This window comes from Anomaloglossus baeobatrachus, chromosome 6 (assembly GCF_048569485.1).
Source record: "Anomaloglossus baeobatrachus isolate aAnoBae1 chromosome 6, aAnoBae1.hap1, whole genome shotgun sequence".
Lineage (NCBI taxonomy): Eukaryota > Metazoa > Chordata > Amphibia > Anura > Aromobatidae > Anomaloglossus > Anomaloglossus baeobatrachus.
The window spans coordinates 217,477,703-217,495,189 of record NC_134358.1 but is presented as its reverse complement, the minus strand read 5'-3'; the positions used below and the strand labels follow the sequence as shown (position 1 = coordinate 217,495,189).

The window sequence follows — 17,487 nt, the reverse complement described above, 5'->3', positions numbered from 1 at the left end:
GTCATGCAGTTTTGAGGCAAAAAATGCACCAGAAAAACGTGCAAAAACGCCGTGAAAAACGCACTGTGTGAACTTACCCTCAATGTGGTGAATGGACTAGTCTGCCTCCTGTCTCACATTGTGACATAGGAAAAATATCAGACACCACCACAAGAACACAAGCTCCACTATGAGACCCTAATATCTTATTGCTAATACTGGAGCAATTTTAAAGGTCTAAAGGGCATTTTTGAATTGGAAAATTGAAAGTGATATAAACTGTATTTATTTTTCTTAGCACTTTTAAAAACATTTTTTTACTATATTTGACCAGGATTCAGAGCACGAGGGTTGGCCCGCGGCTGATACTGAAAGCCAGCGGCTCACCACGATCAAGTGATCAAGGGGGTCCCAGCAGTGAGGCAATGATGAATAAGAGATTTATGCGCTATGCTGTAGGTAGATGGCAATTGTCTTTTGTGGAAACAAACCTTTAGGTCCTGTGCGCACGCTGAGGATTTACCGCAGATTTTGCCACGGATTTGCCGCGGAATTGCTGCAGAAAATGTGTCTAACATTGCTGCAGTCATTCCCCAGCAAATCCTATGGGTTTTAAAAAATGCTGTGCGCACACTGCATTTTTTTATACCTGCGGATGTACCCACGGATTTTCCGCTGCAAAATTAATGAGCATGTCACTTCTTTTCCGCAGGTACCTGCGGTTTTTGCCATAGATAATGGTAAAAACCGCGGGGACCAACTTGTGGAAAATCTGCGATAAAAACGCGGTGCGGTTTTACTGTGGTTTTTACCGCGGGTGTGGGATTCTTTCAGAAGGTCCGTTTTTTTCTTAAGAAAATGGCACTTTCTAGTCCACACATAGCCTTCAGAGGTTGTCCAGGACTTTTACGTTGGCCTATCCATAAGATAGGTCATCAATATCTGTGGGAGTGCGACGTCTGGTACCCCCACGGAGTAGCTTTTTCCAGTGCTGGTGATGCCCAGAAGTCCTTAGTTGTGGTGCTGCTCAGTGGCATTCAATGGCTTCCCGCCTTCAGTAAGTGTATACTCCCGAAAATGGTGCACACAGTGACTGGCCCAGTCGACGCATACACCTGAAACCCGTTTTATGGGGGGTTCGGACGGTAGCCCTGACGGGATCACTGAACAGGGATCGGAGCGCAGTGTGAAAGCGGCCTTAGTGTGTACAGTTAAGCAAGCTGATAATGAAATGATTATATATATATATATATATATATATATATATATATATATATATATATATATATATATATATATTACACACACACACACACACACTCATACATACAAGGAAGGCAAATTCAGCTGCTTTTATAGGCAAGACTCCCAAAAACATTAAAATGGTGGGAATATCACATGGAGTTTTCAGCTTTTGGGTGCTGTATATATTGTGAGGTAGCGTGGTCGGCTGTGCAGCAGAAGACACAGGATCCAGGCATCAAGGTTCACAGCATCCGGTTTAATAGTCAAACAACAGTCCACAACAGTACACATGGCCTCACCGGCAGCAAACTCAGGGAGTTGTGTTCACTCCCTCACACACTAAGCTCCCCCGCCCATCTTTCTGTTTCCTTTTTAACCCTGTAGGGAAACAGCATTAACCCCGGAGTGGAGTTACTTTCCATCATGGAGTGAGCACAACCGGGGCGAGACATACCGGCCGTCATAGATAATCCCGGTCACAGTCTCACATACCCCCCCCCTCAGTTCAAGTGAGCGGGGTTGAACTCCTGCCAGCAAACACGGGCCGCGGGACAAGGCATCGGCGTTGCCCTGCAACCTACCGGCCCGGTGTTCAACCGTAAACCGGAAGTTCTGTAGAGAAAGGAACCACCGGGTAACCCGGGCATTCCGTTCCTTGGCTGACCTCATCCAGACCAGAGGAGAGTGATCCGTCACCAAGCGAAACTGCCGTCCCAGCAGGTAATAGCGTAGGGACTCCAAGGCCCACTTGATCGCCAGGCACTCCTTTTCCACTACGCTATAATTCCGCTCGGGAGGGGTGAGCTTCCTACTTAAGAAGGTGACGGGGTGTTCCTCCCCCTGGACCACCTGAGACAGCACTGCCCCCAGGCCGACCTCCGAGGCGTCAGTCTGTACTATGAACTCCTTCCGGAAATCAGGGTTTACAAGAACGGGCTGTCCGCACAGGACCCCTTTTAGGGCCCGGAAGGAGTCCTCGGCCTGCGAAGTCCAGCGCACCATGACGGACTTCTTGCCTTTGAGAAGGTCCGTCAAGGGGGCTGATAGTCCCGCAAAATCTCTGACAAACCTCCTGTAGTACCCCACGATACCCAGGAAGGCCCTAACCTGCTTCGTGGTCAGGGGTCTAGGCCACTTCTGGATCGCCTCAACCTTGTTAATTTGGGGCTTAATCACTCCTTGGCCTATCACGTAGCCCAAGTAGCGGGCTTCCGTGAGTCCCAACGCACATTTCTTGGGATTGGCTGTCAATCCGGCTGTTCGAAGCGCGTCCACCACCGCTTGTATCTGTTCCAAGTGGGTCTGCCACTCAGAGCTGTAAATAATGATGTCATCAAGGTACGCTGATGCATACGCCTGGTGGGGTTCCAGCACCAAGTCCATCAACCTCTGGAACGTGGCCGGAGCGCCATGTAACCCAAAAGGCAAGACAACATAGTGGAAGAGACCCTCTGGTGTAACAAAAGCGGTTTTCTCCTTGGCGGACTCCGTAAGTGGCACCTGCCAGTACCCCTTGGTCAGGTCGAGCGTGGTAAAATATCGCGCCTGTCCCAGCCTATCAATCAGCTCATCCACCCGCGGCATGGGATAGAGATCGAACTTGGATATTTCGTTCAATCTCCTAAAGTCATTACAGAATCTTAAGGAGCCATCGGGTTTTGGTATTAGGACAATGGGACTAGCCCATTCACTCCGGGATTTTTCGATGACCCCCAGGCGTAGCATTGTCTTCACTTCCTCTGATATGGCTTGTCTTCGAGCCTCCGGTACGCGGTATGACTTCAGGCGAACCTTCAGGTGGGGCTCGGTGACAATGTCATGTCGTATCAGACTGGTCCTACCCGGCAACTCGGAGAAGACATCGGGGTTCTGCTGAACCAGCCGTCTGGCCTCTCGCCTCTGTTGCTTGGTGAGGGCTTCTCCAATCCTTACTTCTGGTTCGTCCTCTCCGGAGGTTGCTGGAGCCGGGTTTGAACGACCCGAAGAGGAGGGAGATGGGGAAAAATCAACCATCAGGCTTTCCCGTTCCTGCCACGGTTTTAATAGGTTGACATGGTATATTTGTTCAGGTTTCCGCCTACCGGGCTGCAATACTTTATAGTTGACCACCCCGACTCTTTCCTTTATCTCGTAGGGGCCTTTCCACTGAGCCAGGAATTTACTCTCCGCCGTGGGGATCAATACCAACACCCGATCTCCGGGTTTAAAGGTCCGCACGGTGGCTTGTCTATTGTAGCGGCCGCTTTGCGCGGCCTGAGCCTCCTGTAAATGCTCCTTCACAATTGGCATGACTGCGCTTATGCGGTTCTGCATTCCTAAAATGTGTTCAATCACACTTTTATGGGGGGTGGGCTCCTGCTCCCATGTTTCCTTTGCCAGGTCCAACAATCCCCGGGGATGTCGCCCGTATAACAACTCAAAAGGCGAAAACCCTGTGGATGCCTGTGGCACCTCTCGTATGGCAAACATCAAATAGGGAAGCATCATATCCCAGTCTTTCCCGTCTTTGGAGATCACCCTTTTTAGCATGGTTTTCAGGGTTTTATTGAATCGTTCTACTAACCCATCCATCTGAGGATGATACACAGATGTACACAACTGCTTGATCTGGAGTAGCCGGCATAGTTCTTTGGTCACTTTAGACATGAATGGCGTCCCCTGATCCGTAAGGATCTCCTTGGGCAACCCCACCCGGCAGAACACAGCAAACAACTCCCGAGCTATAAGCTTTGCCACAGTATGTCTGAGAGGTATCGCCTCTGGATACCGGGTGGCATAGTCAGCGATCACTAGGATGTGTTGGTGCCCTCGAGCAGACTTTACGAGGGGCCCCACCAGATCCATCCCTATCCGTTCAAAAGGGACTTCTATAATGGGTAACGGTACCAACGGACTGCGAAAGTGGGCCAGTGGTGCGGTAAGCTGACACTCCGGGCAGGTTTCGCAGAACCGTTTTACCTCCCCAAAGACCCCGGGCCAATAGAACCTTTGCAATATTCGCTCCTGCGTTTTCTTGACCCCTAGGTGGCCACTCATCAGGTGTTTATGAGCCAAGTCGAGGACCCGCCGGCGATACGGGTGGGGCACCACCAACTGCTCTACCCCCACGCCCCGTATTTCATCTACCCGGTAGAGTAAATCCTGCTTAAGAGCGAAATGGGGGTACCTTACCTGGGCACCGGGCAACTGTGCCACCCCGTCAATTACTATCACCCGATTCCGGGCATGTATTAATGTGGGGTCCTGGAGTTGGGCTGTCCCAAACGTATCCGGGGATGCCTCCAAGTCCGGGATGGGCTCGACCGTCTCAGCCTCTCCTGCCAATACCTCTAGGGGCGACCTATCGGGTTCACACTCTGTCCCTATCATGGGGACCCCTATGGCAGGCGTCCCGGATTCAGGATTGTAGGGCTCAGGTCCCGGACTGACCAATATCTGAGGGGACTTAGGAGGTCCCTTCCATAAAGTCCAAAAATAGGGCAGATCCCTTCCTAGGATCACGTCATAGGGAAGAGAGTTAATAAGTCCCACCTCATGTTGCACCTGACCGCAAGGTGCTGTGATGGTGACAATCCCCGTGGGATAGTCTCGGCGGTCCCCATGTATGCAAACCACCCCCACGGTACGTCCTGTGGCCTTTACTTTAGCCCTTAGGGTTGATCGCAGAAGGGTCACTAAGCTTCCGGAATCCAACAAGCCTGTAACCGGACATCCATTCACCTGTATTTGGCACAAGTGGGGCTCAGTCTCTGGGGAGACCAGGTCAGCGGTACACACCACCTGAGCATACATTGAACCCCGCCGGGTAACCCCACAATCCATGGGCTCCGTGGTGAGTGGACACTGGGCTTCCATATGTCCCACCCGCTGGCACCGCCAACATCTAATAGGGAAGGAAACCCCCTTGACGAGTTGGCGTTTAGGGTACATAGCCTTCCGGACCTCAGGGACGGAGGGTACGGCCTCAGACGGTACGGTAGCGGACTCCCGCACCGGTGTCAGCGGTGGGTCCTTGGCCCTAGGCTTGGAGGGGCCGGACCGACGGGCGGTACGCAAAGTCTCAGTGTCCCGTATCAAGTCCTGCGTAGCCACATGCCGCTCTACCAGGCCCACTAATTGGTCCAGGGTACTTGGCTCGCCCTGTCCTACCCACCGTTGAATGGTGACGGGTAAGGTGCGCACAAAACGATCAACAACTACCCTTTCCACCATTTGCGCCAGGCTCAGAGTGTCAGGCTGCAACCACTTTTTTACGAGATGCAACAAGTCATAGGCCTGTGAGCGTACGGGTTTGGCTTCCTCATAGAACCACTGATTTACCCGCTGAGCCCGTACATAGGTATTCACCCCCATCCGAGCAAGTATTTCGGCTTTCAGGGTCGCATATTCTAAGGCGTCCTCGGTACAGAGGTCCAGGTACGCTTTTTGGGGCTCCCCCGTCAGATAGGGCGACAATACCTCAGCCCACTGGGGGGTCGGCAGTTTTTCCCGCTCGGCCACCCGCTCAAACACCGCTAGGAACGCTTCCACATCATCCCCCGGGGTCATCTTTTGCAACGCTTGTCTCACCGCTTTCCGGACGCTGCCGTCGTCACCCGATCCCGGGGTTGTTGCTGCCGGTCCGGCACGGATCGACTTGGCCAGGAGAACCATCTGTTCTTGGTGTCTTTGTTCCTGTGATTTCAAGGATTGGAGTATGTGTGCATTGGTCTGCTGCTGCTGTGCATTAGCCTGAGCCAAATGCTTTAGTATGTCCTCCATGGCGTCGCCGGGATTGGGCTGTAGTATAGCCGCTCGAATCCAGGACATGCGCTGCTGGGTCACCAGGGATGGATGCTACACCTCACCGGGCTGGCATGCCCGCATTCTCCACCATATGTGAGGTAGCGTGGTCGGCTGCGCAGCAGAAGACACAGGATCCAGGCATCAAGGTTCACAGCATCCGGTTTAATAGTCAAACAACAGTCCACAACAGTACACATGGCCTCACCGGCAGCAAACTCAGGGAGTTGTGTTCACTCCCTCACACACTAAGCTCCCCCGCCCATCTTTCTGTTTCCTTTTTAACCCTGTAGGGAAACAGCATTAACCCCGGAGTGGAGTTACTTTCCATCATGGAGTGAGCACAACCGGGGCGAGACATACCGGCCGTCATAGATAATCCCGGTCACAGTCTCACAATATACTGTATATATATATATATATATATATACACAGTATATATATATGTGTGTGTACTGTAAACACTGACTTGTCACCATTAAATCTACTGTTGTATTCAAAACTATATGGAAAACATTTTTTAGCGAAAATGAGTTAGTGGTAATAAATGCAATACCCCATCACAACACATATCATTAGTGATATCCTTGCTGATGCAACCTACTGGCCTAGAACAGATCGGGCTCCATTAGACTGATCATGATTTATGGTCGGGAATGTCTCATTATTATCAGTTTCATAGCGGAGGTTGTTGTTTATACTACATTTAACTTACAACAGAGCAATTCCCCGGTGAATAATCTGTGGTTTCTATCATGCTGATTTACAATGCAGAATGATACTGTCAGTAGGAATGCTGATGAATTTTCTTCATTAATGTGGTTGAAAGCAAGGGTTTGAACACTTCTTGCCTCATCATTACATAGTTACCAATATATCTGACTGTCTAAACAATGGTACATTGATATGGAGACAGAAATCTGTGGGAAACAACTATATCCCCTACAATTGCATATTATTGCAAGCAATCTACTATTGATGTCCTAGGATGAAGCAGTAATCCATATTTAATGGCTTACTTCTTACCATATTTAAGGTATCTGGGGATAAGAATATTCTGTATTTGGAACCAATGTATTTAACCCTTCCTGACAAAGCCAATTTCAGTTTTTGCCTTTTTGTTTTTTCCTCCCCTTCTTCCCAGACCCATAACGTTTTAATTTTTCTGTCCACATTGACATTAGACATATCAGGGCTTGTTTTTGCGGGATGAATTTTACTTTTGAATGGCATCATTCATTTTCTCACATAATGTACTATAAAAAGGGAAAAAAAATTCTAAATGCAGTGAAATTGTGGAAACCCCCCACACACACAATTCTGGCATTGTTTTTTTGAGAATTGTTTTTATGGCATACACTATATGGTAAAAATGATGAGGCAATAGGATTCTCTTCTTCAGTACGATTACAGTGATACCAAACATGTCCAGTTTTGTTTTCATTATTTTAGTGGTGAAAAAAAACTAATTAGGGTTATGTCGCCATTTTCCTAGAACCCGTATCCTTTTGATTTTTCAGTTGATTGAGTTGTGTGACGGCCCAGGCTTGTTTTTTTATACCATTTTGGGATAGATATGACATTTTCATCGCTTATAACAGCATTTTTTGTGGCATTGTAGAGACCAAAAAAAACTTAATTTTACCTTTCGTGAATTTTTTCCATCTACAGTATTTACCAATTAGGTTAATTATTTTTATATTTTGATAAGAGTGGAGTTTTCTGAAACCAGCGATGCCAGAAATGTGTATGTTTATATCAACTTTTTTGTCCTTTTTTTATACAGATTTGTTCACACATTTCTTTTTACTGTTTACTGTATTTAATAGCCCCCCTTAGGGGACTTCAAAACACAATCATCTTATCGCTTGTACTATATAAAGCAATACCATAGTATTGCTGTATATAGCAAATATCACAGTCTCCTTTGAAGCCCAGCTACAGGCTGCGCTTCAATGGAGCTACATAATGACAGGAAGGAATGTCTTCAACACAACCACGGCTTTCATAGAAACCCATTGGTATCCCACAATCACATCAAGGGAGCAGCAATGCTCGCATAAAATGGTGCGCCCTAATGTCGGCATCCTGTTAATGCTGTCAGAGATCGACAGTGGAATTTAAGAGTTTAGCAGAAAAAGCTCTGCTCCACCTGTAGTTGTTAAAGGCATGTCCTAGTTGTAAGGTCTCCCTAACACTTCTGTGTTTCCAGCACGTTTGTTTTTTGTAAAGGATACCACAAGTACCTATTACAACCTATGGAGTGCTTCACATGGCTTCTTCACATGTCCGTGTTTTTACACAGAACATGTGTCTGTGCAAACACAAAGGTATTGTTTGTTGTTCAGTTTCCTTTAGAGAAATTATGGCATGTCCTCAGCAACTATTATTTCTTGCAGAAAGGGGTGCTAACTCTTTGTGCTCAAATGCAGGAGAATTCGGGCCATTCTTTCAACGTGTCTTTGAGCTCCAAAAAGCACTATTCTGGGCAGGGACAATTCATGAGTTTCATGGCCCACCAAGTGTCAGCGACGCACCACAACTATTAGTAAAGGTGGTGAAGCCTCCACTACTGGGAGCTACGTTTGCTTCCACCACTACGGATGATTATTTGTCTTCAACTGAGCATTGTCATTAGCGACAGTGCATGGAACATAACGGCTGCTTACTTTTTGGGTAAAGAAACTCACGCTCATTGACTGGTGAATATCATGAATTGTGCAACAGTTCTTAAAGAACTATGCATGCATTAGAAAGGTGATCACAAGAAAAGTGTCTGGTCAATTCAACCAATCTTACACAGTGAAGCATGACCTCCATGGTTTGCAGAAGAAGAATGGTGTGCCTGAGTGCTGCCTAAATTGCGAAGTTGCATCCCACTGGAATTCCATGCTGCATATGTTGGAGCATCTGTATGAGCAGCAAACAGATTGATAATATTGTGGGCAGAGCAAGGGGTTTGTGGATCCACTAGACCAAGGTACTGGTCAGTGACCTGTAGGAGCATACCTGAACGGCTACCGAGTCTTCATTCAAGCCACATGTGGTGGAAATAGGCTAACACATTGGTAGTCCTCAATGAGAAGACAAGAAGGTGGCACTCACCTGGTTAAAATCTTCTTTCATTTATCCACACATAAAAATGCAGTGGATAATGTGGGGGGTGCCAGAGACAACGGTGACTGTTTAACGCACACAGGCACTTCGTCTGGTCAAGGCAACAGGAGTCTGGACCCGACAAAGCGCCTGTGTGCGGTCGCCATAGTCTCTGACGGCCCCCGCATTCTCCCCTGCTTTTTCATGTGTGGATAAATATAAGAAGATTTAAACCGGGTAAATGCCACATTCTTCTCATTGAGGATTTCGTGATGTATACCTTTTCATGGTTGTGCTCCACCTAATATGATTCTGCAGTGCAGCTGGCTCAGTCATACGCCTGGATTATGTGGACTAAGTGGAGCTAGGTTTGTGGGTTTTTGGTGCCGGACAGTGTCCCTTCTGGAACACACTGGTAGTTAGCTGACAAGGGCAGCCCAAGGGGATCACGGTACCTCGGCAGCTGGCGCCACAGGTATGGACACATACTCAGTCTCAGATAATAAGAGCAGCAGCAGCGGCCGGTATAGCAGATTTGGCCGAGATGGACAGACGTAGCAGCAGTAGCCAGATTGGATAGTTGCAGCAGCGAACAGCATCATAGATGCAGTTGGTCTGGATGGTTTGCAACAGCAGCAGTCGGTAGGATAGCTACAGCAGCAGTGCACTTGACATACACTGGAACACAGATAGAAATCAGTTATATAGCACACAACACAGTAACAGCAGTGGTAGCACCAAGGGACCTGAGAACTAGCAACATATAGACTATGTTGCCCAGGCACCTCCTATAAGGAGAGGGTGCCTTAAATACCTGATGCCTCTCAGCAATAGGCTGAGAGGTAGTTCCAGGTTAGTGCATACTGGCTCATTAAGAAAAGGGCGTGTCCATGCATGCGCACAAAGGACATTCCCAGGAGGCCTGTGCAGTGTGCAAAGGCCCCAGGAGACAGCAACAGAGATTGGGGACAGAGCAGCATGGCCGGAAAGGATAGAGTGCCAGCGTCAAGAGGCACAGTACAGCCGGGGACACCGGTAAGGTTGTTTACAAACATGCAACAGGCAAACTGCAGCATGGGTCCTGCCATTTGTAGCTGATGAGGGACTGAAGCATTTCACTCCCTACTGAATTTGTCAGTGGGGAGAACTGTGGCATCAGTGATGTCATCCCACTCATATTTATTTTGGAAAAAACATTCACCAGGATACAACAGGAAATGGAGGACGAACTGCTACTTCTACATGTTCACTGTGTTCCATGCAGCTTTTGGTTGATCCTCAATATCTATGTTACGTGCAGTAGGATGTGAAGGAAGAGGTAGAAAGAAGGAGAAAAGGAGCAGCAGGTGAATGTGGACATTGAATTATTCAGGCACCAGAAGAGTAAAGTTCTGATAATAATGACAACTACAATGGTCATGAAAACGAACCATCACAACAAGATGCCGAAAATGAACAAAAGGATTCTGCTGCTGCCAATGTCACTGCCACTAAACATCTGTGCCAGCCAAAAATCTCTTATCTGTCCACTGTGTCTACCAGTTTTATACTGTACTGCTACTGCAGTACACTCTACATTGCCAGGCATACATTGGGGACAACAAAGCTAGACAGGCAGAGGGCAAAAGCGACTCTCCACTGACCAGGATGACCATCATCTTATTTGAATATCACTCAGAAACTGCAGGATGACATCAAGTGATCTAAAAAAGGAATGGCAAATGGCAGGTGGGGTGAAGTGCACAGCAAGAATAGTTCGTAACAGGCTCCTAAAGGCAGGGCTCAAGTCATGTAAAGCTAGAAAAAAGCCTTTCATCAATGAGAAACAAAGGAGAGCCAGGCTGAAGTTGGGCAAAGACCATAAGGATTGGACCATAGAGGACAGGAGTAAGGTAATTTTCTCTGATGAGTCTAATTTTCAGCTTTGCCCAACACCTGGTTGTTTAATGGTTAGACAGAGACCTGGAGAGGCGTACAAGCCACAGTGTATTGCAAACACTGTTAAATTTGGTGGAGGATCGGTGATGATCTGGGGATGCTTCAGCAAGGCTAGAATTAGGCATATTAAACTTTGCGATGGACGTATGAATCAAGCCGCATACAAGGTTATCCTGGAAAAACAGTTGCTTCCTTCTGCTCAGGCAATGTTCCCCAACTCTGAGGACTGTTTTTACCAGCAGGACAATACGCCATGCCACACAGGTAGGTCAATCAATGTGTGGATGAAGGACCATCACATCAAAACCCTGTCATGGCCAGCCCAATCTCCAGACCTGAACCTCATTGAAAACCTCTGGAATGTAATCAAGAGGAAGATGGATATTCACAAGCCATCAAACAAAGAAGAACTGCTTAAATGTTTGTACCATGAGTGGCATAAGGTCGCCCCAAAAGCAGTGTGAAAGAATGATGGAAAGCATGCCCGGACACATGAAAGCTGTGATTAAAAATCATGGTTATTCCACAAAATATTGATTTCTGAACTCTTCCCGAGTTAGAACATTAGTATTGCTGTTTCCAAATGGTTATGATTATTAACTTACTTTCTCTGCATTATTCTGCAAAGTCTGAAAGCAATGCATTTTTTTTGTTATTTTAACCATTTCTCATTTTCAGAAAATAAATACAAAATGTATTGCTTGGAAATTCTGAGACATGTTGTCAGTAGTTTATAGAATAAAAGAACAATTTCCATTTTACTCAAAATTATACCTATAAAGAGAAAAATCTGAAAAACTGAAAATTTTGCAGTGGTCTCTTAATTTTTGCCAGAGCTGTATATTTACAATTTAAAAAGTCTGTTACTGCCATGTGCTGGTCATTGGTGACTGGTGGTAACAAACAGCCTTTCATATAACAAGTCAGATATTTTGAGGTAGCTGTTATTTCTGAAGTTGTTTTTGCATTAAAAAAGCTTGAAAGTTGCACATCTTTTTTTTCTGCTTAGCAAATCAATTCGCTTCAGATCAATTTTTTGGTAAGAATTTGTCTAAGCTAATTTTTTACTTTGAAAAGATTTAATCACTTCTAGAGTTGAGTCAATATTATAAAATCTAAAGAAAAAAAAATCAGACCTACTCCTACATCCCAGTACTATTTTCTGTTCTATTAGAGTCTGCCATTAGCTAAAAAATGACAATCTATTTTAACATATAGAGATCTGCTACATTATGGTCAATGGAAAAATGTCACTTCCAGCACTGGAATGAAATATATGCGGTTTCTCCTGCTTGATGAGAAAATGTAAATGATTAGTCATCAGACCACAAAGCTCATGTGTAGTGAGATGTGCAATATTCGCAGCCTACAATGGTTTGCAGGAAATACAGACATCACATGGACAGATCACCGCAATGTCAAAATAATGTTGGTCTATTAAAGAAGAAAGGCTATTCATAGTTTTGTATACAAATTGCATACAGTCTCTCTGTACAATTCCTGCTGTTTTATACTTAAAGGACAGGGCACAATTCCGCAACCATTACAGCATACTAAATTCTCACTGTGCGTAATGTACATACTACTAGAATTTGGCTCTGTTTCCCTCTTCAAGCAGTTATTGTATAAAGGCTCAAATGTGATTTGTATACATACAGCCACTTGTCAAATAACTTCTTTTACTGCTTCTCTTAGTGTTACTGAGAAAAACTAAATTAATCTACTTGGCACAGACTACAAGTAAGGGTTTGATTCCACTTGCGATTTGCACGGACGAGTGCATTCCGATAAAGCATCGGATTGCACTCGCACCAGCACAAAACTATGGGGCAGTGTCCATCTGTGATTGATTGCTCATGCCATATCGGCCTGAGAAATGAATTGCAGTATGCTGTGTTTGGCAGCGAGTTTCGGCTCACGCACATAATCCGAGTGCAATGTGATATACGCAGAGGCAGGCAGAGACAGGCAGCAGAGGAGATAGGAAGAAAGTGCTCCTCCCCTCTTCTCCGCATCAGTCGCATGAGTATCATGGACCTGCCTGTTGTGTTCCTTGGTCTTCATGATGCTATCTGCGCATTACACAGAACACTGAGACTATCACAGAGCAGGTGCATTTATACGGAGACTTGATTAAACACAGGTGGCTTATATTTATCATCATCAGTCATTTAGGACAACATTGGATCATTCAGAGATCCTCAATGAACTTCTGGAGTGAGTTTGCTGCCCTGAAACTAAAGGGGCCGAATAATATTGCACGCCCCAATTTTCAGTTATTTATTTTTTAAAAAAGTTTAAAATAAGCCATAAATTCCGTTCAACTTCACAATTGTGTCCCACTTGTTTCTGATTCTCCCCCATAACATTAAAATTGTTATCTTTGTTTGAAGCCTGAAATGTGGGAAAAGGTTGAAAAATTCAAGGGGGCTGAATACTTTTGCAAGGCAAAAACTGGGGCATTGTATTATAATGTGATACAGAAGAGTGATTTAATTATTAAATGTGTATTATGGGTTAAAGGGCTTTCATGGCCATAAAGAAAACAAAAGAAGTAAAAAAATAACTCCAAGGATTCTTTGCCATTCTGTTCCAACATCTAACTAGTATCCACTTCTTGGGCTTGTGACTAGAGATGAGCAGACCAGTGGAATTTCGGTTTGTTGGATTCAACCAGACTTTAGATAAACTTCGGTTTGGGACCCAGACTTGACCTGAACCCCAATGGAAGTCACTAATTGGGCAGTTTGCATCTCCAAATCTCCAAACAGATTAGTTTCCGGGGGCAAGATTTTTCCTTTTTTTTTTTTTGTTTGGTGCACACTACATCTGATCATGCTGTTGTTACCCCTAGTGTGAGCCGTTCAAACAGTGCAAGCGGCTCGCACTGAGCTGAGCACCAAGCGTACCCTAGCACAGCGATGCTTGCAAGAGTGGTTTGCATACATACAGCACCCGCAGTCTCTTTATTTTGCAAAATGTCTGTGGTTGGTACCAACACCGAACCTGAGGTTCATTTATCTCTACTTGTGACAACACATATGGCACTAGAGATCAGAAAGCAGATACCACCAGACAACGCGGGAAGCAAGACATCCACGGAGATGAGTTTGCCTTCTTTAGTTGTTTTTCTATGCCCTTTTCAAACAAAAATTGGTCAACCAAAATAGAAACAAACCTCACTATAATATAAAGTATTAGTCTACATTATTTTAGTACAGATTTATCCCCGCAGGAAAATATGTACTGATCTCTATCGCCTTGTTACATCCAAAAAGTGACAAGTCTAATAGTGGCAAGTTTTAATTAAACACATAAAATACTACCCTGATAAGTTTGATAACATCACCCATGCATACAGTTATTCTTCCTTCAGGGGATAGGTCTGTTGCTATTTGCTCTAGTACATTTAAATTTCACTACGACATGTTACAAAGTAAGAGATAAGCAAAATTGTGCCTCTACATACAGAAAGTGTTAGACTTCACCTTCCATTACTTGTTGAGACAGTTTAATGCCTGAAGTGCTGCTGAGCCTGTAACTAAGAATCACAATACTTTGTGTTTTACAGTTTGATCTATCCTCCAGACCAAGGCTGCCTGCTCCGGAGAGGTCACTTGTTGTTTTATCAAGGACACTGGCTGTAAAAAGAAATAGCAGGAGGTGTATGTTACTAGAATAAAAGGGTTTTTCGATTATATTGTGCAAAGGCAAAGCAACTTATTATACAATTTCTATATTAACTGTTTGAGTACAATATAGATTGTACAACATTTAGATGCGTCCATCCTTAACTTTTCTTGATTTCTATAAGTTGTCATGATAAAATCTAACTCCATTTGGTAAAATCAAATGGGGTTTTTTAGCATGAGTTATGTAAGGCTAAAGGATGCCATCTGTCAGAGGCATTTGTTACAATGACCCTGTAAAAAATATTTTACTAAAGAGGACCTGTAGTGCACCATCAATACAGTCTGTAATATATTATTACGTATGTTGCTCTCATTATTCTGACATTGTTTTTTCTTTGTTCTTGCACCTCTCAGTACCTGGTATTTTGCCTCTTCTTCCCTGCATAAAAATACTTACATCTTTTAAAACGGGAGGATTATGGATGACGTGTTTACATTTCTCAAAGGCAGACAGACATTCATGAAGTAAAAGAGTATACTTTTTAAAAGGGAATCTATCAGCAGGTTTATGAGAGCAGCATAATGTAGGCAAAGAGATCCTGAATCTAACAATGTATCACTTAGATTACTGGGTGCAGTCGTTCTGACACCATCAGAATTTTTAGATTTAGTCATGTAGCAGAGCTGAGAGAGCTGCCCCCACCCACACCAGGCTCTCTATAGAGAGATTGTACATTGACAGTAAGGTGTCACTCACAGGAGGGGGGGTACTGGACTGCCCTGTACGTGACTATGTAGTCTGAGCATAAACAAGCATAGCAAATAAACAACAGATCGGACTGTGACAAGGCAAGCATCCATGAATTCTTTGTGTTAATCCTTGCAGCATGCGGGCTTCAGTTTCCGTAACAAAAACCTGCTGACAGATTCCCTTTAACATGGGAGTCTATGGATGACGGATGGCTAACAAATGATAACTGTCAGGTATATACTTTTTTATGTTTCTTTAGCATCTTGTTCTATTTATCTTAAGATATATTGGATTTAGAGACAAGTTAAGGAAGGACACATCTGTACTTGTTTACATGCATCTCCATGATGATTTCCTCAACTTAAAGTCCTTGAATGAATGAATAGGTGACACAAGCACATTTGACAAAGGCCCTGGTATGTCCCTTTATATGAAATATTGTGTATACTGAGGCATTTATAATAGTAAAACAACACATTCTACAAAAGCAAATGGAAACAATGGGTTCATCCAAATGTATTCATCCAAATGTCAGGCGCTGCTCTTAGCAGAGGATGTGAAGGTAAATGTAAAAAAATTGTGATTTAATACAAATTGTTTAAACATTTCATTTTGATGCAGGATTTGCATCTTCTTCAGATTTGATACAATATCAATAAGTTTAGACAATCTTGGCTTTAAATACATGGCGTGAATTAGAGCGAGGGCACCGATTGGTTGACTGTAATTAGAGTTTCAATTAAACATAGTTTGAGCTAAAATGTGGACACAGATGGCTTATACAATATTCCACTAAAGGAGATATTTTAATGCCTATGTATTAGAAAAAAATTATTGGGCAATACAGTGACTAATAGATGGTACTTAAAAGTAACGCTCAGGATAAAAGAATCACTGTGACTCCTAACTATAGGTAAACCAACTGATGTCCTGCTCACAAATTAGAAAAACATGCATGTATAAATGAAAAAAATAAAAACAATCTTAATATCACACAAAATAAATCACCTACACTGGCAAACAAAAGATTGGACACCCCTTGTCAAAATTACTGTTATTGTGAACAGTTAAGCAAGTTGAAGATGAAATGATCCCTAAAAGGCATAAAGTTAAGATGACACATTTACCGTATTTTTCGAACTATAAGACGCACCGGACCATAAGACGCACCCTGGTTTTAGAGAAGGAAAATAGGAAAATAAAATTTTAAGCAAAAAATGTGGTCATGACACATTGTTATGGGGCGAGGATCTGCTACTGACACTATTATGGGGGTAATGTCCCCAAATTCTCTACTAAGGTACCCCATCCTGGTAATGATCCTCCTGCCTTGTGTATATATTTATGTCCCTCATCCTGGTATAGCCCCATCTTGCTATATACTGCATCCTGGTATGTGCTCCCATCCTGCTATATACGCCATCATCCTGCTCATATATGCCATCATCCTGCTCATATACCCCCATCATCCTGCTCATATACCCCCATCATCCTGGTATATGGCCCCATCATCCTGCTCATATACTCCCATCATCCTGGTATATGGCCCCATCATCCTGTTCATATACTCCCATCATCCTGGTATATGGCCCCATCATCCTGCTCATATACCCCCATCATCCTGCTATATGCCATCATCCTGTTCATATACCCCCATTATCCTGGTATATGGCCCCATCCTGCTCATATACCCCCATCATCCTGCTATATGCAATCATCCTGCTCATATACCCCCATCATCCTGCTCATATACCCCCATCCTGCGGCACACACAAAAAAAAAAATAAATAAACGTTTACACTCACCTTTCCTCATTCCACGCAGCGTCGCTCCTCCTCCTGTCTGTGCCGGCAGTGCTGTGTTGAGCCGGCCACGTTCCCTGCAGCACTGCGATGTATTGTCCTCCATTCTGCTGGCACGGCTGTGAAGACACACATGCGCACAGCGATGACGTCATCGCTGTGAGCACCGCTAGTCTCCAGTCCACACAGCGCGGCAGGCAGACTGGAGGACATCGCGATGCTGCAAGGGAACGGTGAGTACATTGATTCACTGCACCCCACG

The 17,487-nt window shown here is 44.7% G+C and overlaps 1 protein-coding gene across 5 annotated transcripts in view; it reads right to left on the bottom strand.

Moving 5' to 3' along the window:
- Nucleotides 1-17,487, bottom strand: part of DCDC2 (doublecortin domain containing 2) — a 207,395-nt gene that overhangs the window by 49,979 nt on the left and 139,929 nt on the right. For 3 of the 5 annotated variants that reach the window (XM_075314694.1, XM_075314690.1, XM_075314691.1), the window contains one exon: nucleotides 14,529-14,681. The exons of the other annotated variants lie outside the window; for them this stretch is intronic. In XM_075314694.1, the coding sequence (XP_075170809.1) occupies nucleotides 14,529-14,681 (153 nt within the window). The remainder of the gene's footprint in view (nucleotides 1-14,528; nucleotides 14,682-17,487) is intronic. 5 annotated transcript variants of the gene reach the window in all.